General features: G+C 39.5%; 1 protein-coding gene across 13 annotated transcripts in view; it reads left to right on the top strand.

Moving 5' to 3' along the window:
• Window positions 1-24420, top strand: part of SYNE2 (spectrin repeat containing nuclear envelope protein 2) — a 440757-nt gene that overhangs the window by 171365 nt on the left and 244972 nt on the right. For all 13 annotated transcript variants that reach the window (XR_014820403.1, XR_014820402.1, XR_014820405.1 and 10 more), the window contains 7 exons: window positions 1432-1493; window positions 2447-2542; window positions 2628-2705; window positions 2794-2886; window positions 7258-7439; window positions 16309-16505; window positions 24092-24192. Coding sequence is in view for 9 of the 13 variants with exons in the window: in XM_021074116.2 (XP_020929775.2) it covers window positions 1432-1493; window positions 2447-2542; window positions 2628-2705; window positions 2794-2886; window positions 7258-7439; window positions 16309-16505; window positions 24092-24192 (809 nt within the window). In the remaining 4 variants the exon portion in view is untranslated. The remainder of the gene's footprint in view (window positions 1-1431; window positions 1494-2446; window positions 2543-2627; window positions 2706-2793; window positions 2887-7257; window positions 7440-16308; window positions 16506-24091; window positions 24193-24420) is intronic.

Below are 24420 nucleotides of genomic sequence, written 5' to 3'. Positions count from 1 at the left end.
GAGAGAGCAGAAAGGCCAAGAGGGTTGTGAGGGGATTTTGTTGATGGTGTACTATGGATTTCAGCATCGGTCAGGGGTTTCAGGAGTTAAGGAGAAGTGGGAGATGAGAAAAATTTGGGGATGTGCATGGTCTTATGGAAATTAGAGTGGGAGAACTGAGGGAACCTGAGTATGAGTGAATGTGTGTGTGTGTGTGTGTGTGTGTGTGTGTGTGTTTAGGACATAAGCAGGGATGAAGGCATAGAGAGACGCAATCTGATAAGCTCACAGTAGATGGTGGTGTCAAGGCTGTGAGGTGTCATGTTAGGCATGGTTCGGGGTGTGTGTTTCGGCTTGCTCTCAGCCCTGTCCGGTGGAATGTAGAGATCTGGGGAAATGGAAAGACAGTCGCTGAGTGCAGTGTCACCCCTGGCCTCAGGGTTGAGCATGTCTGTGGCAGCTGAGGGGTGGAAGGCAGGGGAAGCCTGGTGTCTGGGGCTCTCTCCTGCCCTGGGAAGGAAGGCATCCCCCAACCCCAAGTAGTCTGATTGTTCTCTGGTCTCCTGCCTGCTTAGTAAGAGTGACAGCCAGCACTTCTCCTGTGTTGGCTCAGTGTCAGGGTCTGTTCACTTTAAGTGCATCAGTAACGGTCTCTAGAGGTTAGTGCCCCTTACCTTATTTCATGACGAACCTGCTCCACGTCACACAGCTCCTCAGTAGCAGAGGCAACATTTGAACCCAGGTCTCTCTGACTCTCATTGCAGCTAATTTACAGTTAATTCACTGCCAATATATTCTCTGTAATAAATACTCATGATAAATGTCAAGACTAAACTGACATGATTTTATGAGCCTTGTAAAATGTTTTCAGATGTTCTGGGTTTATCTTAAATACCACGTGGTGTTGGCTTGGACTGCAAATTCTTTGGATTAGGAAGTCTTTTTCTCCCTCACAAGTCCTTGTATAGCACTATCAAGGCCATGTGGGGACTGAATTCTTTTGTTTGTAAAAAGTATTAAAAACCATTATCTCTTGCCACTAACCTGTAGCTTTAAGAAATATCTCACATGGAGTTCCCACTGTGGTGCAGTGGGTTAAGAACCTGACTGCAGCAGCTTGGGTCTCTGCAGAGGAACCTACCTTGATCTCTCGCTGGCAGCACAGTGGGTTAAAGGTTGCAGCTGTGGCTGGGATTCAGTCTCTGTCCTGGGAACTTTTATAGGCCATGTATGTGGCCATAAAAAATTAATTGAAAAAAAAATCTCATATTAACATACTATTTCCAAAACATTTCTTGGACAAACATCTGAAATGTACATGAAGTCCTTGAAAATTTATAAGATTGTGAAACATGCACACACACCCAGAGTGACAGACCTTTGAAGCTTTGATTTGTTCAAACAGTTTCTGAGGCTTTGCATTTTATAATTGCTGTTGTCTTTTTAAAATAGCTGAACAGGAAGACACCCAGAAGAAAACCTTCACCTGCTGGATAAACTCACAGTTGGCAAAGGTGAGAAAAAAGAGAGCAAATCAAACTGTAAATATATTTCAGTGATTCCTCCTGCTCCGTCGGTTTGGGTTCCCCCCACATGGCCCTGGTGACGTGTAAAAGGTTGAAAGAATGTGCTCAATGTCACTGTCTTATTTCGATGTATTTATTACTCTTTCCCAACACAAAAAGGAGGCACTTTTTTGTTAAGGATATGGGAGACAGTGCCATAAAAATATTTAAGGCAGCAACATCACTTTTATCAAATGAAATTGTATTGTCATATATACTGAGTATTGTATTAGACGGTGTGGTAGGTTCTTCAGATGTACTGACCATCCATTACCTTTCAGTGACATCACAACATCCCATGAGATAGGTAGTACTGTTCCTGTTTAAAGAACAAGGAAACTAAGGTACAGAGAAGGTGAGTGACTTCTCTGAGGTCACACAGCTTATAAGTGATAGTGCTGGGATCCAAACCCAGGCAGTCTGGACCCAGAGGCCTTGATCTTAATCTCTGTGCCATCCTGCCTCTCAGCTATGCCAGTTGCCTGGAATAACCTAGATACAACATAAAACAGCCTCTTCTTACAGGCTATCTGTCCCAGCACAATGCTCGGAATTCATAAACAGGTTCCTCCGGAAATGTAATCACCTCCCCAAATGGTTTGTTCACTATTGGCTGATTCTGAATGGTTTGAAAGCCGCTTCTCCTGCACAGGTTTTAAACTCTCAGTGAAAACTCAAAGTGTGTTGTGTTACTGGAAATTTGTTGTGAAATAGCCTGAGTTCCCTCCTTTCCTTATCCTGGTCTGATATGGAACTTGTGTGTTCTCTATCATTCTGTTAATTAAGAAGAAAATCACTATCGAATCTTAGCTTTTGCAAAAACACAGAAGCACAGTTCTGAGAGTCTTAAAGTGTTTTTGGATCAACGTTTCAGTGCTGACTTTTCTTGTGACCTTTTGCAGCACGATCCTCCTTCAGTTATATCAGACCTGTTCACAGACATTAAAAAGGGGCACGTCCTCCTGGACCTGCTTGAAGTACTCTCGGGAGAACAGTTGGTAAGCTTTTAAAACAACATCAGAAAGTTTTGTGGGTTTAAAAAACTCATATTTCTGAGTAATACATTTTGCTTGAATTTGACAGCCTCGAGATAAAGGATCTAATACATTCCAGTGTCGGATCAATATAGAACATGCCCTGACATTCCTAAAAAACCGATCAGTGAGTATGAAATTCACATGAAAATTCATTGGGAAGATAAGTGCTAGGAAATATTTTCTCCTTCTGACCTGCATGTCTTCTTTTCCAGATCAAGCTAATAAATATTCACGTTACTGATATTATAGATGGAAATCCATCCATTATTCTTGGCCTGATCTGGACAATTATACTGCACTTTCATGTAAGTAGTCTAATGGCAGAAAAATTATTTCTGTTCTAATTACCACAGTATGAAATAAGTGTAATTCAATAATTGTGACTTGATGCTAGAGCTTCTTCCAGAAATAAGACCCTCTGGAAATCTTGTTAGGTGGAAAATATATAGCAGATCTTTTGCCACTTGTATTATTCTTGAATTGAAAATTGGATGCTGAATTATCATGATATCCTGAACTATCCATGGTCTTAGTACCAGTCAGAATAGAACCTGCTGTGGTAAAATTTTTATTGTTAATTTACTCTGGCAGAAGAGAGAATAGGAAGCTTCTGGAGTAAAAAAAATTTTTTTTTTTTTTTTTTGGTCTCACCAGTGGCATATGGAAATTTCTGGGCCAGGGATTGAACCCGAGTCATAGCAGCGACCTAAGCTGCTGAAGTGACAACACTGGATCCTTAACCTGCTGCACCACAAGAAATTCCTGAAGTAGCTTCTTGAAAATGAACCCACTAAACTTTGTCAAATCTCCCTATTTTTGAGGCCCCTTGTCTAATAATCCTAGAACCTCCAGTTCGCTGTCTCTATGAGGACGCTGTCTCTGTGAGGATGCAGGTGGCCTAACTCAGTGGGTTAAGGATCCTGTGTTACCATGAGCTGTAGTGTAGGTCACAGATGAGGCTTGGATCCTGCATTGCTGTGGCTGTGGTATAGGCCTGCAGCTGCAGCTCTAATTTGACCCCTGGCCTGGGAACTTCCATATGCTGCAGGTGTGGTTCTAAAAAGAAAACAATAACATTATATGGGAAACACATGCTTATTTTAGAAAAATAAGAAAATAACTAATTTGTATAAAATTTCAAACATGCAAAATAAGATTATATTATTTCTGTTAATATAGTGTACCCTATTTGTAGTTATTGTAGAGTAATATGCATGATGAAAACTTAATTTAGGATTTTGGCTTTTTCCTCTGGGAAAGGAGGAATGGAATTGAAGAGGGAAAGACAAAAGGTTCAAACACTATTTGTTTTATTTTTTAAAAAATTATGAACCAAATGTCAAATGTTAAAATTTGATAATTCATAGGCATTTATTATATTTATTCATACTTTTCAAGGAATTTGAAATATAATTTAAAAATTCAATATAGATAATAAAAAGAAAATAATCTATAATTCCATCACTCACAGATAACCACTTCAAGTAATTTGGTATACAGTCTCCATGACATATGCAGTGGGAATTAATATATATGTTCCTGTATGTATGTTTTAAGCAAAATGGGGTCATACTATCCATACTGTTTTCAAGCTATTCTAATTAACATCTTTATGTATGTAAAATATATATTTTAATAGAAGCATGTTCTGTTCTAAAGTACTGTATTTCATTAATGGACAGTAAGAATGCTCACAGTTTTTTTGTGACTGTAAGCAATTCCAAAAAGACTACCTTTAAAATAATACTTTGCAGAGAATTTCCATTGTACTCAGTGGTAATGAACCTGACTAGGATCCATGAGGACACAAGTTCGAGCCCTAGTTTCGCTCAGGGGGTTAAGGATCTGGCATTGCTGTGAGCTGTGGTGTAGGTCACAGATGCTTCTGTGGTGTAGGCATATGCAGGCAGCTGCAACTCTGGTTTGACCCCTAGCATGGGAACTTCCATATGCTACAGGTGAGGCTATAAAAAGCAAAAAAGTAAAAAAAAAATAATAATACTTGGTATATAATCAATTATTTCCATGGGCCAAGTTCCTAGAAATTGCATTCTTGAGCAGTAAGATTTGCAAAATTAAAGCTTTTTAAAGTTCTGTTCTAATACTGTAAATAAACTTTTTAAAAAAAGTTTAACATACATAGAGGAAAATGCAGAAAACTTAAGAGTAGTGCTTGATGAATTTTTGTTAATTAAACACATCGAAGTAGCCACCATTTAACTAAAGATAAAAAGATAGAACATTGCCAGCATCCCAGAGTCTACAGGTCTTTCTCCCAGTCACTGTCCTCCTTCCACTGCATTGGGCCAGGGATCAAACCACACCTTTGCAGTGATCTGAGCTGCTGCAGTCAGGTTCTTAACCCATTGTACTACAGTGGGAACTCATCATAACTTTAATGTAGTTCACATTTATAAATTTCTGGTTTTTGTGGGTAGTACTTTTATGTCCTTTAAAGAATTTTTCCCCTTTGCTAGTATCATGGAGATATTCACTTATGTTATTGTCTAGAATAGTTGTATCCAAAGGACTTTCTTCAGTGATGGAACATGTTATGTACCTGCTCTGTACAGAATAGTAGCCACTAGCCATTTGTGGCTGTTGAGCACTTGGAGTGTGGTATTAGGACTAATTAAATTTTAAATTTTATTTAATTAACTTAAATAGCTACATATGGCTAGTGACTATCATATTGGATAGTACATTTCTAAAAGCTTAATCATTTCACCTTTTACATTTAGATCTACATTTTTCAAGAAAGACTTGATTTGTTAGAGTATGCTATGTTAAAGCACTCAAGATTTATTTTTTTCCATATGGCTCTCCAGTTGACCCCACACTAATTATTGAAGAGACCATCATTTTCCTACTGTGCTATAGTATCACCTTTACAAATCACATAACATATAGGCGTGGCTCCTTTTTTAGATTGTCTATTCTGTTCCATTATTTATCCTTGCACCAGTACTATACTGTAGTAATCTCTGTAGCTGTATAGTCAGTCTTGATATCTGATAGTGTGGTTTTCAACTTGTTTGTCGAGATTATCTTGACTTCTTTGCTCTTTGCATTTCCACATAAATTTTTAAAAAATGGAATTGACACACATCATGATGTAAAGTTAAAGTAGACAACATGCTGATTTGATATTCATGTACATGTTATTTATTTATTTAATCTTTTTGTCTTCTTAGGGCCTCACCTGTGGCATATGGAGGTTCCCAGGCAAGGAGTCCAATTGCGGCTCTAGCTGCCTGCTGATCTACACTACAGCCACAGCAATGCCAGATCCGAGCCATGTCTGTGACCTACACCACAGCTCACAGCAACACTGGATCCTTAACCCACTGAATGAGTCCAGGGATCGAACCCACAACGTCATGATTCCTAGTTGGATTGTTTCCTCTGAGCCATGATGGGAACTCTGTAATACTCATGTACACTTGATAAATAACTTGTTAATTTATACACACAACCTGCATGAATTTTAATGATTGAATTGAATGTATAGAACAATGAGGAAAAGTTGACATCTTTTAAATGGTGCATCTTTAATCCATGAATATATTTTCATTTTTGTTCTTTTCAAAATATTTTCTAGTTTTCATTATGGTTTCTCATTTGACCCATGGGTTCTATAACAATCTATTGTTTAATTATCAAATATTTGGAATTGTGTTTGTTATGTCTTCATTACTGATTTCTAGCTTAATTTCATTGTGGTTGGCAAAGATAATCTGAATTATTTCAGTCCTTCAAAATTGCTATGGCTTGCTTTATGGCTCAGCATGGTCAATTTTGCTAAATATTCTAATATACACTTGGCAAGAATATTGATTCTGCCGTTTTATGTGCAGTGGTCTGTGCCATCCAGATCAAGTTTGTTAATTGTGTTGGTCACATCTTCTATTATTGGTTGTCTGGTGAATCTGTCAATCATTGAAAGAAGTGTACATCTTTCAGTAGTACTTATATTATGTTTCTGGGTTTATCTTTTATTGTTTTCTGTAGGTCTTATCATATTGCCCTCCAAAAAAATCTGAACCGATTTGTGTATTTCCAGCAATAGATAAATATCCAATTTCTTTTATTCTTATCATCACTGACTGTTATCTTCAAAAAAGTTTTGCCTTTGTTTTATATGAAAAACTTGTCCTCTTGTTGCATCCATTTGGATTTCTGACATGACTAATGAGGTTATTTTTCATATACTTAGAGGCAGTTTTCTTTTCTTTTGTGGGACTTACCCTCTCCACGTTTGACTTTTTTTCTGTGTGTGTATTTGTTTCTTAGTGGTTTATAATTAAAGATGCATTTTAATTGACCAATGTCTCCAAAGGTATTCTCTACTGGGAGTTCAGTTTAGTTCAGTTTAGATTGACAGATATTGAGCACCAGTTAAGTGCTCTGTAAGCACATTGGGGGATGGGGGTGGGAAATAGATGCCCACTGTCCATATGGAAGGATGTGCCTGAGTGACTCCAGTTCACTGAAAGAACGCCAAAGCGTGGTCCCAAATGGCAAATGCCATTATTCAAAGGTTTGTTTAGTGCTCCTTTTACCAGGAGCGAACTGTCGCTGTTATACTTCTTAGGTCTTGTTTTGGCTGAAGATTTTGCCTCAATGCTGCTAACTCATGATTCTGTACATGTTAACCATTATCATGTCTTTTTTAGATCGAGGAGCTTGCCCGGACACTTTCTTGCAATTATAATCAACCTCCTCTAGACAGTGTGCATGAGGTCAACTCATCTCCAACCTCAAGTCCTCCAGCTAAGAAATGTTCCAAAGTCCAAGAAAGATGGCAGATGTCTGCAAAGAAGGCTCTTCTCCTTTGGGCTCAGGAGCAATGCGCCACGTAAGTCGTTTACCATGACCAGAAGAGGCACACAGGGCTGCGGTACCCACCATTGCCACCTTGTAGACCTCCAGGTCTGAAATTCAGGCCAGCTGGGTGTGACACCCACCTGTACACTTTATTCTCACCCTTCGCCTTCTTCTCATAGTACACCTTCCCTGTGTGGAAGTCCATGAGCTCATCCACTCTTGGTTTGAAGACCAGAACCAAGTGTCATCTGGGTAACTTACCTCACTCCCATCCCATGTGTAGGTGGCCTATTCTGTGTGCAAATAGTCTTTAAATATCCTTTTCTTTAGGTACAATTTCCCCATGCATTTGGCAGGTAGGAGCTCTTTAAAAGTCAGGACTCTACTATGGAGAACAGTTTGGAGATACCTTAGAAATCTATACATAGAACTTCCATATGACCCCGCAATCCCACTCTTGGGCATCTATCCGGACTCTACTTAAAAGAGACACACGCACCCGCACGTTCATTGCAGCACTATTCACAATAGCCAGGACATGGAAACAACCCAAATGTCCATCGACAGATGATTGGATTCGGAAGATGTGGTATATATACACAATGGAATACTAAGCCATAAAAAAGAATGACATAATGCCATTTGCAGCAACATGGATGGAGCTAGAGAATCTCATCCTGAGTGAAATGAGCCAGAAAGACAAAGACAGATACCATATGATATCACTTATAACTGGAATCTAATATCCAGCACAAATGAACATCTCCTCAGAAAAGAAAATCGTGGACTTGGAGAAGAGACTTGTGGCTGCCTGATGGGAGGGGGAGGGAGTGGGAGGGATCGGGAGCATGGGCTTATCAGACACAATTTAGAATAGATTTACAAGGAGATCCTGCTGAATAGCATTGAGAACTTTGTCTAGATACTCATGTTGCAACAGAAGAAAGGGTGGGGGAAAAATGTAATTGTAATGTATACATGTAAGGATAACCTGACCCCCTTGCTGTACAGTGGGAAAAAAAAAAATAATAATATACAACAACAACAACAACAAGAAATTCAATAATAATAATAGCATCTTGGTTAATAAACCAATTAAAGTTATAAAAAAATAAAATAAAATTGGGAAATTAAAAAAAAAAAAAAAAAAAGTCAGGACTCTGCCATACCAGGAGCTCTTTAAAAGTCAGGACTCTGTCTGCCATACTAGGAGCTCTTCGAAAGTCAGGACTCTGTCTTAATTGACCATATTCCCTGAATTGAGCGTAATGTGCGTTCAAGGTAGGTGCTCCATAAATGTGTTGAGTGGATGAATGAACAAATTTTTTTTTTTTTGTCTTTTTGCTATTTCTTTGGGCCGCTCCCGCGGCATATGGAGGTTCCCAGACTAGGGGTCGAATCAGAGCTGTAGCCACTGGCCTACGCCAGAGCCACAGCAATGCGGGATCCGAGCCACATCTGCAACCTACACCACAGCTCACGGCAACGCCGGATTGTTAACCCACTGAGCAAGGGCAGGGACTGAACCCGCAACCTCATGGTTCCTAGTCAGATTCGTTAACCACTGCGCCACAACGGGAACTCCTGAATGAACCAATTTGTAAATGAGTGACTCACAGAATGATCCTTTGGAGCTGTCTAGACTCTATGAAAAGTCAACAGTTCCTGTTGTTTAGAAACTCTTAGCTTAATTAGGAAACAAAGAAACCAGAGAGTAGGTATTTTTAAAAAGGGGATGTTGAAGGGAAATTAGTGCTTATGATTTCTTTTTTACCTAGAAAAATATTTTTTGCTCTTGGGAGACATTTACTTTTTCGATTTAGCCAACTGCTTGGTTGGAGTTTAGGGAAAGTAAGGAATTAGGATGCAGATGTGCCACCAAGAGAACTATGGATTTCAGAAGGCGTTCCTCCTCACAGCATTGTCCAGATAAACAGAGGCATAAATATGTTGTTAAGTCTCCTCAAATTTTGGGCTTCTGAGTAACTCCTTCCTAAAGAAAGGCTGAGAGTAATTTCTGCCTTACTTTTCTTTAGTTGTCATAATCCTCTGTATTCTGTGAGGAACATGAACTTACATGCGTATCTTACAGGTTATATGTATGTTAAATGAACTTTTTCTTGACTCTCGTAGAGATAATTTTACTTCTGTTTCCTAAATTTTTAAAATCCAGAATATAGCATGTGTGAAGAGCATTATTACATCATCTTCAATTTTTTTTCATTTATGCATACATAAACTTTAGGGCCTTTCAGAGTCCATACATTTTACCACAGTTTGTCTTTTTCCCATGTCCTTCCTTATTTTGCAAGTATAGAGCTTATGATAAATTTCCTTTTTTTTTGTCTTTTTCAGGCAGCACCTGAGGCATATGGAGGTTCCCAGGCTAGGGGTTTAATTGGAGCTACAGCTGCCGGCCTACACCACAGCCACAACAACACAGGATCCAAGCCACGTCTGCGACCTACACCACAGCTCACGGCTCACAGCAACGCCAGGTCCTGAACCCAGTGAGCAAGGCTAGGGATCGAACCCGCAGCCTTATGGTTCCTAGTTGGATTCATTTCCACTGCGCCACAATGGCAACTCCCCTAAACTTCTTAAGATGCAGTAATTCTTCCATAATTCATCAGGAGTTTATTCTAGTTTTGGCCACCCTTAGTTGTATTTTTACTTCAGTGTTCTATGATTCTTTAAGACTCAGATGTTAGGCTGTGTACAAGAAGTATATTGTGTTTTCTTGTTTCTGGAGGAGATGAATTAGCCCCCACCTGCGATACCTTAAGGGCCTAGATTCCCCGCCAGTCACTCTGGAGCCAAGCCCCACCCTCTCCATGACCTGGCAGCAGCATGTTCTTTGTGGCATTGGTTTTGGTCCCTCAGTAAGGAGCTGACCTCACAACCTGGTTCTTTACTGAGAACAGTGCCTACCAGTCAGCCCTGAGTTGATTCTGGGCCTCTCAACCCTCAGGCAGTGCTCTGGACCTGTCCTCAGCCCCACCCCCATCCCTGTAGTTATCAATTCAGTTTGGTATTTAAGTGCATACTCTGAAGCTGGAATACCAGGTTTTGAGTCCCGGCTCCCAGGACATTCTAACTGGTGATCTCAGACACTGAATCTCTTTGTGTTCAAGTTTCCTCAGTCATAAAATGTGGACAATACTGACACTTCCTATGGTTATTATGTGTATTACAGGAATTTTTTGTAGAGCATTTGGAACAGTTTCTGGATGCAGTGGGCATCACATACGTATTTGTTAAACAAGACGAAAATCACTGATTATGCTGTAGTTTATCATAGTCATAGCTGAGTCTTTTTTCCTAAGGGATCCAGTAAAGCCCAGGTCATCAGAAGCAGATTATTTCTTGAGTAATTTTTATCATGTGGTTTATACCTTAAATGAGTGCATTGAATTACCTTGTGTTTTTATGAGATACTAACAAAAACTATAGTTATTCCAGAATACTTCCCACACTTTGTAGGCAACTGTATGCTTTTACAAAATCTTCAGTGATCTTTTGGCAGTCTCTCTTGTCAAATACAGAGTAGTGAGTAAGTGGTTTGAGATATATATATGTTATGCCCCTTTATATGCCAGACACTGTTTTGGCGGGGTGGTGAGTCTACCAAGATGGACAAGAAAGAAAAGGCTCTTGTGCTCAAGGGGCTTGCACCCTAGTTGGGGAGGCAGGTGAATAAAAATGAGTTATATTTGGCAATGAAGTTAGGAAGGACTTTGATGTGGTTGAGAATGTCAAGGGTAGGAAGAGGGTTGCCTTTTATCGTAGGTGGTCATGGAGCATCTTTCTTAGGAGGAGACCTTGGAGTGGATACCTGCAAGATAAGGCTTTAAGTATGAAGATCTGGGAGAAAGAGCATCCGGGCAGAAGGATTAAAAGGGGTCTTCTTTTTTTTTTGGCTGCCACTGTCCGTGTGGAAGTTTCTGGGCCAGGGATGGAACCTCTGCTGCAGTTGCTGCCTATGCCACAGCTGCAGCAATGCTGGATCCTTAACCCCCTGCGCCACACAGGAGCTCTCTAAAAAGGCTCTTGAGAAATAGGAATAAGACCAGCATGGTGCATGTTGGAAAGTGGAGATACTGAATCATATCCTCTGAACTGAGAAGGGTTTGAAGAAAGGAGCAGGCAGCTCCATGAAATGCAGTTATGAAGTTTATTGTGGGTAACTTAGGTACCGGCGGGATCAGCAGACAAGGACCAGAGGCGTTGGCCAAAATGGGTACAGGGGTGGGGGTTGTGGGATTTAAAGAGACCAAAGCTTAAAAGAGCATCTGATTACTAAGGGAGAAATATGTCTGTACCAGTGTGAACTGGGGTGTTTTCCCTCCCCCCAGAGGTCTCATGACCACTAACCATCTGTGTCAGCAAAAGGCTCTCTTTTAGTTTTCCTATCAGATAAAGGCCAAGGGTAAGTGTTGTTAGGGAGCTTATCTGACTTGGGCACATTCCTTGTGAGCAGGCTAAGGCTCAGTCATGTAGAGAGAAGAGGATAGGACTGTGGGCTTAAGATGGAGCTGACAAAATGGAGTCAGTGTGGTCCAGCCACACCTTACAGCTTTGTAAGAGAGGGGGATGGAAAGGTGGGAGAGGAAGGTAGGAGCCAGAGCTTGTAAAGCCTTGTGGGCCAGAGGGAGAGGTATTATTCCAAATATAAGGACAAGCTATGGTGGTTTTTTGCACATAATTCTTTTTATTATAATGAAATATACATATCATAAAACTTACCACTTTGACAATTTTAAAGTGTACAGTTCAGTGACATTAAGTACATTAAGAGTGTTGCATAATCATCACCTCTATCCAGCAGCAGAACTTTTTTCATCTTACAAAACTAAAACTCTATTTAACAGTCCCCCCATTTCTCCCTCCTCTCTGCCTCTGGCAGAGGTCTACTTTGTCAGTGAATTTCACTCTGCTAGGTACCCTAAATGAGTAGAATCATATAGTGTTTGTTCTTTTGTGACTGGATTATTTCACTGTGTGTAATATCTTTAAAATTCATCCATGCCGTAGCATGCATCTGAATTTCCGTACTTTTTTGGGCTGAATGATACTTCATTATATGTATACACTGCATTTTGTTTATCCTTTCATTCCTGATGACCAGGTCTAAGCAGAGGAGTGACAAAGTCTATCCAATGAACTGCCATGGCACAATCTGTCATTTAATTTTTTCCACTGAAAGGAACGCAACCATTTGTAGAGGTCCAGAATTAGTCTTGAGCCAACAGATTGTTGAATAAAGAGCATTAAGCTTGAGTATCCTTGTCCTGTGAAGGGCTTTTAAAGACACAGATTTTGGAGAGTGTGGTTTACGAGACCTGGGGTTGGACCTCAGCATTTGCATTTCTACACTAGAGCCTTTTTTTTTTTTTTTTTTTTTTTGCTATTTCTTGGGCTGCTCCTGTGGCATATGGAGGTTCCCAGGCTAGGGGTCTAATTGGAACTGCAGCTGCCAGCCTACGCCAGAGCCACAGCAACGCGGAATCCGAGCCACGTCTGCAACCTACACCACAGCTCACGGCAATGCCGGATTGTTAACCCACTGAGCAAGGGCAGGGACCGAACCCGCAACCTCATGGTTCCTAGTCGGATTTGTTAACCACTGCGCCACGACGGGAACTCCAGCATTTACATTTCTAATATCCACAGCTGAGGAGATGCTGCTGTGCTGGTCCAGGGCCCACAATTTGAAAACCAATATTCTGTAGTATCCTGAGCTTCATCAAACTTGGCGTTTTACTTTAATTTGACTCCAACTTTAAAATAAAATATTTTCGGGAATAGAAGGACTGGAGCTCAACTTCTCTCCTAAAAAAACAACAAAATTCACAGCTAAAGGCTGAGCAATCTCTACTCAAATGGACTGGAAACCTTAAAAAAGATACCCTACTCCAGAAGAAAAAGAGGAAGGCTACATCAAGAGGTAGGAGGGGCAATTTCGCAATATAAACAACCTGATACCTCCCAGGTGGGAAGCTCCACAGACTGAAAACTAACTGGTTCATAGAGACTCACCTACAGGAGTGGGAGTTCTGAGCCCCACATCAAACCTTCACGTGTGGGGATCTGGCACTGGGAGAAAGAGCCCCTGGAGCATCTGGCATTGAAGGCCAGTGGGGCTTGTGCACAGGAGCTCCACAGGACTGGGGGAAACGGAGACCCCATTCTTAAAAGGCACACACGGTCTTTCACGTGCACTGGGTCCCAGGGCAGAGGGAGGTCTCCATAGGAATCTGGGTCAAACCTGACTGCAGTTCTTGGAGGACATCCTGTGAAAACAGAGGTGAATGTGGCTTGTTGTGAGGGAGAGACATTGAAGGCAAAGCTCTTGGGAATATTCAGCAGCATGCCTTTCTCTGGAAGTGGCCATTTTGGGAAAATCTGGCCCCACCTGTCAGTCAGCACTGAGAAGCCCCAGAGCAAACAACAATCCAGGTGGGATCACAGCCCTGCCCCTCAGTAAACAGGCTGCCTAAAGACCCCTCAGGCACACAGCTGCCTCTAATCCCATCCAGAGACTAAGCCCCACCCACCAGAGGGATTAGAATCAGCTCCACCTACCAGGGGGTAGGCATCAGCCCCCCCCCCAGGAAGCCTACAGCAAGCCCCCATACTGACTTCAGCCACAAGGGGGGCAGACACCAGAAGTAAGAGAGGCTACAACTCTATTATCTGTAAAAAGGTCACCACACCAAAAGCCTATAAAAATGAAAAGACAGAGAACTATAACTCAGATGAGGGAGAAAGGAAAAACCCCAGAAAATCAGCTAAGCAATGAGGAGATTCTCAGCCTCTAGGAAAAAGACTTTAGATTGTTGATGCTGAAGATGATGCAAGACATTGGAAATAAACTGGAGGCAAAGATGGATAACTTACAGGAAACACTGAGCAAAGAGATACAAGATATAAAACTTGAACAAGAAGAGATGCACAATACAATAACTGAAATAAAAAATTCATTAGAAGCAGCTAACAGCAGAATACAGGAGGCAGAAGAACAAATAAGTGAAGTGGAGGACAGATTAGTGGAAATTATGGATGCAGAACAGAAAAGAGAAAAAAAGATTGAAAACAAATGAAGAGAGTCTCAGAGAACTCTGGGACAATGTTAAACACACCAACATCTGTATTATAGGGGTGCCAGAAGGAGAAGAGAGAGAGAAGGAGACAGAAAAAATATTCCAAGAGATAATAGCCGAAAACTTCCTTAACATGGGAAAGGAATCACTCACTCAAATCCAGGAAGCACAACGAGTACCATATAAAATAAACCCAAGGAGGAATATACCGAGACACATATTAATCAAACTGACCAAAATAAAAGACAAAGAGAAAATCTTGAAAGCAGCTAGGGAAAAGAAACAAGTAACATACAAGGGAACCCCAATAAGGTTATTGGCAGATTTTTTAGCAGCAACTCTGCAGGCCAGAAGGGGGTGGCATGATATACTTAACGTGATGAAAGGAAAAAACCTCTAACCAAGATTACTTTACCCAGCAAGGCTCTCATTCAGATTTGAAGGAGAAATCAAAACCTTCACAGATAAGCAAAAGTTGAGAGAATTCAGCAACACTAAACCATCCTTATAACAAATACTAAAGGAACTTCTCTAGGCAGAAAAGAAAAGACAGCAACAGGAAACAAAAACTCCACAAATGACAAAGCTCACCAGCAAAGGTATATATAAAGATATGAAATCATCCATGCACAATTATACCACCAAAATCAGAAATCATGAGAAGAGGTGGATACAAATGCAGGACATTGGAGATGAACTTGCAATTAAGAGACCAACAACTTAAAACAATCTCATATACATATAGACTCTTATATCAAAATTTCAGAATAACTGCAAACCAAAAATCTACAACTGATAACACAAACAAGGACTCTCTGGAGAAGAAATATATCTCATAGTAAATAAGTGCATAATCCAATATGAAGGGGGTCATTTGACATCATTCTTGGAATGCTGAAGTCTTCTTAGAACTGATTCTGATTTCCTCTCCATCAAAGAATTTATGATAATTATAATTAAATAATGCAACTGTACAATTAAATAATACAGTTCTACAATTGTATTATTAATAACCATTTCTCTCCATGGTACAATGTAAGGTCTATAATGTCTTGTTTATCACATCACCTAGAATGGTGTAATGCCTATATTGAAGAATCAACAAGATGTAACAAATTGTGAGGACATATTTATATAGTTACACTGTTTTTTAACCAATTTATGCATTTTATATTTTACTTATTTTCAGAGGGTGTATTATTTTTGTTATTCTTACCAGTTAAGTTATTCTTTATATTATGCTATATGAAATGTTTAATGGTATATAAGGCTTTCTTCTTTACAAATTTTAGTTGCATAATATACACAATTTTAATATAGTGCTAATTTTTAAAGAAAAATTGAAATGTAATAGATAATACTAAATAGTAAAGATGAAAGCCATACAAAATGGGATAAAGTATAGAATAAATTTCCTATTTGTTTCAGCATATTTTCCATTCCACTTCTCCAGAGGGAGTCACTTAATCTGTTTCTCAAGATCCATGATATAATAATCTGTCTGAATGTAACTGTGTTTAAATATATGTATTTTATCCTGTAAAAAAAATAAAAATAAAATTTCAGAAAAAACACATTTTCATGGAATGATTGATATGATTGATTTGCTGAAATATGTTTTAATTAGTGATAAATAGAGTGGAGGTGCTTTGATACTGGCATGCAGAAATTGCCAGTCTAGGGATCAAACCCGAGCCACAACAGTGACCACACTGAATCCTTAACTGCTAGGCCACTAGGGAACTCCAATATAGACTTTTAAATAGTATTTATCATGTTTTTATTCTTTTGTGGTAGGTATGAGTCTGTCAGTGTGATGGATTTTAAGTCTAGTTGGAGAAATGGGATGGCATTTTTGGCTATCATTCATGCCTTGCGGCCAGACCTGATTGACATGAAGAGTGTGAAGCAGAGATCCAACAAAGACAATCTGAAAGAGGCCTTCAGAATCGCAGAACAAGAATTAAAAATCCCCAAAATGCTGGAACCAGAAGGTAAAGAAGTGTCTTTCTTTTTCAGAAAGTGTCTAGTGTGAAGTGGATTTGAAAATAGTATCCATGTATGAACAGAAATAACAGCATTATGTTTTATTCCTGGAAAGTTTAAACTCTTTATTAAATTTCATGACATTAAGAATTCATACCAGTTAGGTAAACCTCAGTAATTGCAGAGATGATGTCAAAGCTGAAAGCAAGCAATGCTGTTACTGAGAATAATTTGAGCCTTTGTGTTAATTTTCTTGTATTGTGTTCTACATTGTGTCCTCCTTGATTCTATTATTCTTTTCTAAAATCTCTTGATTAACACTTTTTCTGAGTTGTTTATATATTTCCAATTCCCTCCCCCCTATTAAAACTGATCCTCTATGAGAACAGAAACTGCTTTTTCTGTCTCTCCATGTAAGGCTGGTCCCGCTTTGCCATTGGTTGTGGTCAGTTAATTTTGTTAGATTGTTAACAATAGCAAAATCCTAAATACTGGGTATATTTGAAGAAATAATTATTGGGTTATACTTTAACTTCATAAAGTTAAGTTTTGAGTAATTCACTTCTAAAAAGCACTTTACTTTGGATTATATTATTTCATAATGTACCAAAATTTTATTTTTGAGAAAACCCAGTAAGCTCATGAAAAAGGCATGTAGGATTAGTGAAAGTTATCATGAACAGGGCAAGAGATACACATTCTAGTCTCATCTCTACAACAGGGATGTGAAGGTCAATGTTCAGTGTTAGGCTTTCTGAAACAGAGTGTGTTTGTTTATGTGTACCTATATGTGTCTATTACAGACTTTACAAACATAAAGGATTTGTAGCACACAATTTACAAATAATAATAAAACATATGGTATACTTTTTTATAACTTCCATAGAGTCCTCAAATGCTTTTGTTCATTTTTGTCAAACTCTTGTATCCATATGTAGCCAGCATGTGGTTACAGTTGCTGAACCAGAGTAGTTCTGACATGAATGTTGGTGGACAGCTTCCTTTGCATTAAGTACTTCACTTGTCCTTCAGTGATGTGACTGACTTTATTGCTGGAAGAATACTAGAAGAATTCGATTTTTGTTCTGTGTACAATTTGACAGGTATAGACAGGACATACTTTTAAGATTAACCTGAATTATTAACAATTTTCCATCCCTTTCTTAGCAGTAAATAAAATAGAAAATCAAGCCCTCATTTGCTGATTTTCTGTGGTATAAATCTTGCCATGCATGTGAAGTCACTGAACACACTGGGAGAAGATGCATAGTAGCATACCATTATGTATTATTTCCATCATACAGGTACAATAGGCGTAAATAGCCTCAGGAGTGTGGATAATAGTAAGATGCAGTGAAATGGTTAGGAGGTGATGAATTTTGAGTATTTTTACCTTTGTTTTAATATACGAAAGCAATTGTGCATTTATGTAATTTTAAAAAATTTCTTGTCTTTCTTCCCTTTTTTTTTTTTTTAAATTTGGGCTGCACTTGTGGCATATGGAAATTCCCAGGCTAGGGGTTGACTCCAAGCTGCAGCTGCCAGCCTACACCACAGCTCACAGCAATGCCAGATCCTTAACCCACTGAGCGAGGCCAGGGATTGAACCCTTGTCCTCATGGATCCTAGTCAGGTTCATTTCAGGTTATCCATGATGGGAACTCATGTAATTTAATTTTTAATGCTGACTATGTTCATGAAATTGATGAAAATTTAACAGTCAGCTTTCTCAATGCTGGTGTGAGCCAGCTGATTCCAGCATACCACTAACTGAGTGACTATGGCTCTGTCACTTAACCTTTTTGGTTTTAAATAGCTTTATTGAGATATCATACAATGTACCCACTTAACTGTACAATTGAATGGTTTTTAGTATATTCATAGAATTTTGCAACCATTATCATAGTAAAATTTACAATGTTGTCATCACCCCCAAAATCAGCCCCAGGCCCATTAGCAGTCCCTTTCCATTTCCCTCAATCTTTCCCCAGCCCTGCCATCATCCTTGGCAACCACAAATCTACTTTCTATATCTATAGATTTGCCAATTCTGGGAATTTCACATAAATGGAATCATACAGCATGTAGTCTTTTGTGATTGGCTTCTTTAAATTAGTGTAATGTTCAAAGTTCACCTATGTTGTAGCAATTATTGGTACTTCATTCTTTTTTTATTTTTAAATGTACTTCATGTTTTAGGACAGTTTTAGACTTATAGGAAAATTAGGGACACAATGCAGTAAGTTCCTGTATACCCCACACCCAATTTCCCCCTGTTAACATCTTATATTAGTAGTGTACACTTGTTACAGTTAATGAACTGATATTGATATAATATAGGCAATACTCTATTCATATTTTCTTGGTTTCCCCTAATGCTCATCTTCTCTTCAGAATCCCACCCTGGAAACATTACATCTGGTTATCATGTCAACTTGGGTTCCTCTTGACTGTGACTGTTTCTCAGATCTTTTTGTTTGTTTGTTTTGGATGACTTGACAGTTTTGAGGATTACTGGTCAGGTATTTTGCAAGATGACTCTCTACTGGAATGTGTGCTATGTTTTTTCTCATACCTTGAACATGACCTCACTGTTGATGTTGACTTTGATCTCCTGGCTGAGGTAGTGTTTGTCAGGTTTTCCCCCTGTGTCATTACTCTGTTTCCCTCTTTCCATACCAAACTCTTTGTTTTTGAGGTTTTTTTTTTTTTTTTTTTTTTGCCTTTTGCCCTTTTAGGGCCGCAACCACAGCTTATGGAGATTCCCAGGCTAGAGGTCTAATCAGAGCTGTTGCTGCTGGCTACACCAGAGCCATAGAAATGCCAGATGCAGGCTGTGTCTGCGGCTTACACCATAGCTCATGGCAACGCCAGATCCTTAACCCACTAAGCGAGGCCAGGGATTGAACCTGCAACCTCATAGTTCCTAGTCAGATTCATTTCAGCTGTGCCACGATGGGAATGCTTTTTTTTTTTTTTTATGTTAAGAAGTTGTCTAATTTAATAAGAGGCAATGCTTAGATGTTAAGTGTATTGAAAAGAATGGTTGGCTTGAGCTTCCTAAAAAGGAAGGCCTGTTGGAGCAACTCCCTTTCACTGAGGTGATGGGCCCTGTAGGTCTTGGTAAAGCCATCAGGCTCTGTGCAGAATCAGGGAAGGCAAGTAGGTTACGCATTTCAGAAGCTACTTCCCTCTGCTGGATTTTGACGGCAAAGTCTTCTGAGCTTCCCTGAAGGTTCTGAATAGGGGCTTGTGGGTTTCTGCTGACTGATTTTTGAAAAAGGAGGATTGATCAGCCTGAGACCCATATCTCCTCCCAAATTAACTTGTGACCAGAGGTCAGCATGGGGCAGTGGGTCAGGGCGAGGAGGTGGTGGTGGGGATTCTAGTGAGTACTTTCCCTGCCCCTATGGTCCTCTTAAGACTTGTCTGGGTGAGAGGATGTGGATTAGAATTCACTACTTACTGTACATATAGCACAGGAAACTATATTCAAACTATAATGGAAAAGAATATGAAAAAGAATATATGTATATATGTGTGTATATATATATGAATATATCTGAATCACTTTGCTGTACAGCAGAAACCAACACAACATGGAAATCAACTATACTTCAACAAAATAAAAGATTTAATACTTCACAACACACCATGCAAAGAGTTGCTATTTCTGTTACCATCCTCTATGGTGGTTTGCTGCAGGCCATTTAGAATTAACCTGGGTCCCCTCCAAAGTGTAGACATTAACTGTTTCACTGTCTTCCCTGTTCTGGGCTGCAGCCGGTTTTCTCTGGGGCAGGCAAGTCTGGAGGGTGGAGGAAGAAAGATGGGGTGCTGATGTTTGTCTGGGGAGCCAGCAGGCCATACCACAGTCTTTGAAGGGAAGTCACGAAGCACAGCCCACACAGAGGAGCGTTGTGCTCACTCTCCTTGAAGGCAGATTATCTACATAAATGATTTAGAATTCCACACAGGAAATTTTCCTATTCTCCCTGTTTATTTACCTATCCAACCGTTTATTTATATCAATATAGAATCCTAGATATTTTATACTTTGTGTTGTAGTCCAATACCACTGTTTTATTGTGCAAATTAAAAAATGTACTTTTTGAACCTCCAAATTTTGGTCATTTGGAGCCCTCTTAGTTGGCCACTGTGCTCCTTAGACAAATACTTATCACTGTGGGGCTGGCTTGTTTGTTTTGGGTAGTTTCTTACTTTTTGGCTACAGGATGTTCCATGTTCATCTTGTACAAATCCTCCTACAGTCCTGGGATCAGCTTTTTAGAGCTGCACCTGCGGCATATGAAAGTTCCCAGGCTGGGGGTTGAATCAGAGCTACGGCTGCAAGCTTACATCACAGCCACAGCAACTTGGAATCCAAGCCACATCTGTGACCTCCACCACAGTTCACAGCAACGCTGGATTCTTGACCCAGTGAGCGAGGCCAGGGATCAAACCTGTATCCTCATGCATCCTAGCTGGGTTTGTTAACCACTGAGCCACGATGGGAACTCCACCAAGTTTTTTTTTTTTTTTAATTTTTTTAAATAGTTATTCCCTCAATACAATTTTTTTTCCTACTGTACAGCATGGTGACCCAGTTACACATACTTGTACACATTTTATTTTTGCACATTATTATGCTCCATCATAAGTGACTACACATAGTTCCCAGTGCTACACAGCAGGATCTCATTGCTAATCCATAACCCCAAGTTCCCCAATCACCCCACTCCCTCCCCCTCCCCCTTAGCAACTATAAGTCTATTCTGCAAGTCTATGATTTTCTTTTCTGTGGAAAGGTTCATTTGTGCCTTATATTAGATTCCTTATATTAGATTCTGTGGAAAGGTTCATTTGTGCCTTATATTAGATTCCTTATATCATATGGTATTTGTCTTTCTCTTTCTGACTTCACTTAGTAGGAGAGTCTCTAGTTCTATCCATGTTGCTGCAAATGGCATTATTTTGTTCTTTTTTATGGCTGAGTAGTATTCCATTTTGTATATATACCACATCTTCCTAATCCAATCGTCTGTAAATGGACATTTGGATTGTTTCCATGTCTTGGCAATTGTGAATAGAGCTGAAATGAACATGCGGGTGCATGTGTCTTTCTCAAGGGAAGTTTTGTCTGGATATATGCCCAAGAGTGGGATTGCTGGGTCATATGGTAGTTCTATGTATAGATTTCTAAGGTATCTCTATACTGACCTCCATAGTGGTTGTACCAGCTTACATTCCCACCAACAGTGCAGGAGGGTTCCCTTTTCTCCACACCCCCTCCAGCATGTTTTTAATATTAGTGTAAAATATCCTCTCTATTTTAGTATGTGAAAATAACTAGGTAGCCAGTGTAACAGACAATTTAATAAAAGTAAATTTCTGCTGTGTAAATGATTGCTTATAATTTATTTTATATATCTTAAATAATAGCTCAAAAATGTGAAATACATTATGGTTATTTATGCAAACCAAATACCACCATCATATTTGAATAAGGGATTTTCTTTTTATCAATTTTTAAAAAAATTTTTATTTTTTGTCTTTTTAGGGCCACGCCCATGACATATGGAGGTTCCCAGGCTAGGAGTCGAATTGGAGCTGTAGCCGCTAGCTTGCACCACAGTCACAGCAACTCAGTATCTGAGCTGCATTTGTGACCTACACCACAACTTATGGCAATACCGGATCCTTAACCCACGCCACTGAGCGAGGCCAGGAATTGAACCTGCATCCTCTTGGATAGTAGTCAGATTCGTTTCTGCTGAGCCCTGACGGGAACGCCAGGGAATTATCTTTTGACACAGTTTTGTTAATAATGCATTTAATCATTATGCACAGCTTCATATACAATGAGAAAATTTTAAAGAGAAGTATCCAGTTAAGCCAGTATCATTTATTTTATGTGTCTCTTGATATTTAAACTGTTTTTTCAGTAAAAGATAGAATAATTCAACTCTTAGGGATTCTTTCTTTCTTTCTTTGGCTATGCCCACAGTATGTGGAAGTTTGTGGGCCACGGATGGAAGCCGTGCCATGGCAATGACCCCAACCTCTTCAGTGACAACTCTGGACCCTTAACCCACTGAGCCATAAGAGAATTCCAGGGATGCTTTTTTTTTTTTAAATTGAAACCCCACTCCTATCTTTTTATTGATACTTTTTATTGTGCTTACTACTGCCTTGAATTTTATTGTTTGACTATAGATTGGATTCATTTCCTCTCTCATCCAGCTTTGAGCACTTACTGGGACAATAAACACGCCAAAGCATGCATAGTGTGTTGTATTTGTTTGATTGTTTTTCTTTTAACTGCCAGCTCCTTGAGGGGCAGACAATGTGTTAAAGCATCTAGCATCTGCTCAAGGGTCTGGAATCTACTTGTTGAATGAAACAATAAGCCCTGATACCTAAGGGCAGGACTGAGCTTTACAAACCCTGCTTATAACCTGCATTTGTTGGCTTCCTGTAAATATTTGCTGAAATGAGTTTAACTGAGTTAATAGATAAACACAGATTTCTTTCTCAATATCTTCATTGGTTGTTTTGGCAACATAGCCAAAGACATCCAAAATTATGTATTCATTTTGTCTGTATTGTATTGCAATTTCTTCTTAATGATTTTGTGATCTGCTTAATTTATTATATGCCTGGAGAAGTTCTGCATTTAATGAATTTATAATATTTTTTAACTTTTTATTTTATTTTTTTATTTTTTTTATTTTTTATTTTTTTGTCTTTTGTCTTTTGTTGTTGTTGTTGTTGTTGTTGTTGCTATTTCTTGGGCCGCTCCCGCGGCATATGGAGGTTCCCAGGCTAGGGGTCAAATCGGAGCTGTAGCCACCGGCCTACGCCAGAGCCACAGCAACGCAGGATCCGAGCCGTGTCTGCGACCTACACCACAGCTCATGGCAACACCGGATCGTTAACCCACTGAGCAAGGGCAGGGACCGAACCCGCAACCTCATGGTTCCTAGTCAGATTCGTTAACCACTGCGCCACGACGGGAACTCCTTTTTTAACTTTTTAAATTAAACATTTTTCAAATTTATTTTGCCATTGACTCTGTTAATTCAACACAAAGATTGGCCCACAGAAGGGTCTCGGTAATGTATTTGTTTTATGAATGAATGAATAAAATCTTGTGGATGTCTTGAACAAATCTATACAGCATATACTTCTGGAAACGCTTTACAGCCCAAATGCTGACACCAGCATGTCAGGCGTGGATTCCAGTTGCTCTGTGTCCCTCTACTCCTGGAGGAGTATCTGCACTGTGTCACCAGAAAGAGGAAGACTTTCCTTTCTCCTTGACTACTTATGCAGATGTACAACATACACAGTGACATTTTATTATTAGGAAGCTGAGGCTGGGTGGTACTCCTGCTAGTACTCAACCCAGCTCCATCTGACTCAGATTCAAACTCTTAACTATGGCATAGTCTTGTAGGAATGGTCAGTGAGCAGAGATTGCATGGCTGATGGACTGCTTTGGTTCATTTCAAGTTCATTTCAATACTATTCTTGGATAGTCATTACAGTGAATCACACCTATAGCTGATTGATAGTGTGGCATATCTTACAGATGTGGATGTTGTTGACCCTGATGAGAAGTCGATCATGACCTACGTGGCACAGTTTTTGCAGTATTCAAAGGATGCACCTGGCTCTGGAGATAAATCCCAGGTATGTCTTAATAATTATGGATAAAGCTCATTTTTGTGATAACCTGATAATGGTTTCATTTTTGACATTGAGGCATAATTTGCATGAAGAACTTAAATATACTGTTGACTGAGTTTTGATGAAGGCATATACCACATAAACCATACCTTAATGGTGATTTATTTGTTACCCAAGTTGTTCCATTGTGCCTCTTTCTTGTCTGTCCTCCTCTACCTTAAGCAACCTGTA

Source organism: Sus scrofa, chromosome 1 (genome assembly GCF_054392235.1).
Source record: "Sus scrofa isolate SSC_HxYL_T2T_F1_AM1 chromosome 1, Sscrofa_HxYL_maternal_Yorkshire_Landrace_v2.0, whole genome shotgun sequence".
NCBI lineage: Eukaryota > Metazoa > Chordata > Mammalia > Artiodactyla > Suidae > Sus > Sus scrofa.
The sequence above is the reverse complement of the archived record's forward strand: the minus strand, read 5'-3'. Positions and strand labels throughout refer to the sequence as shown.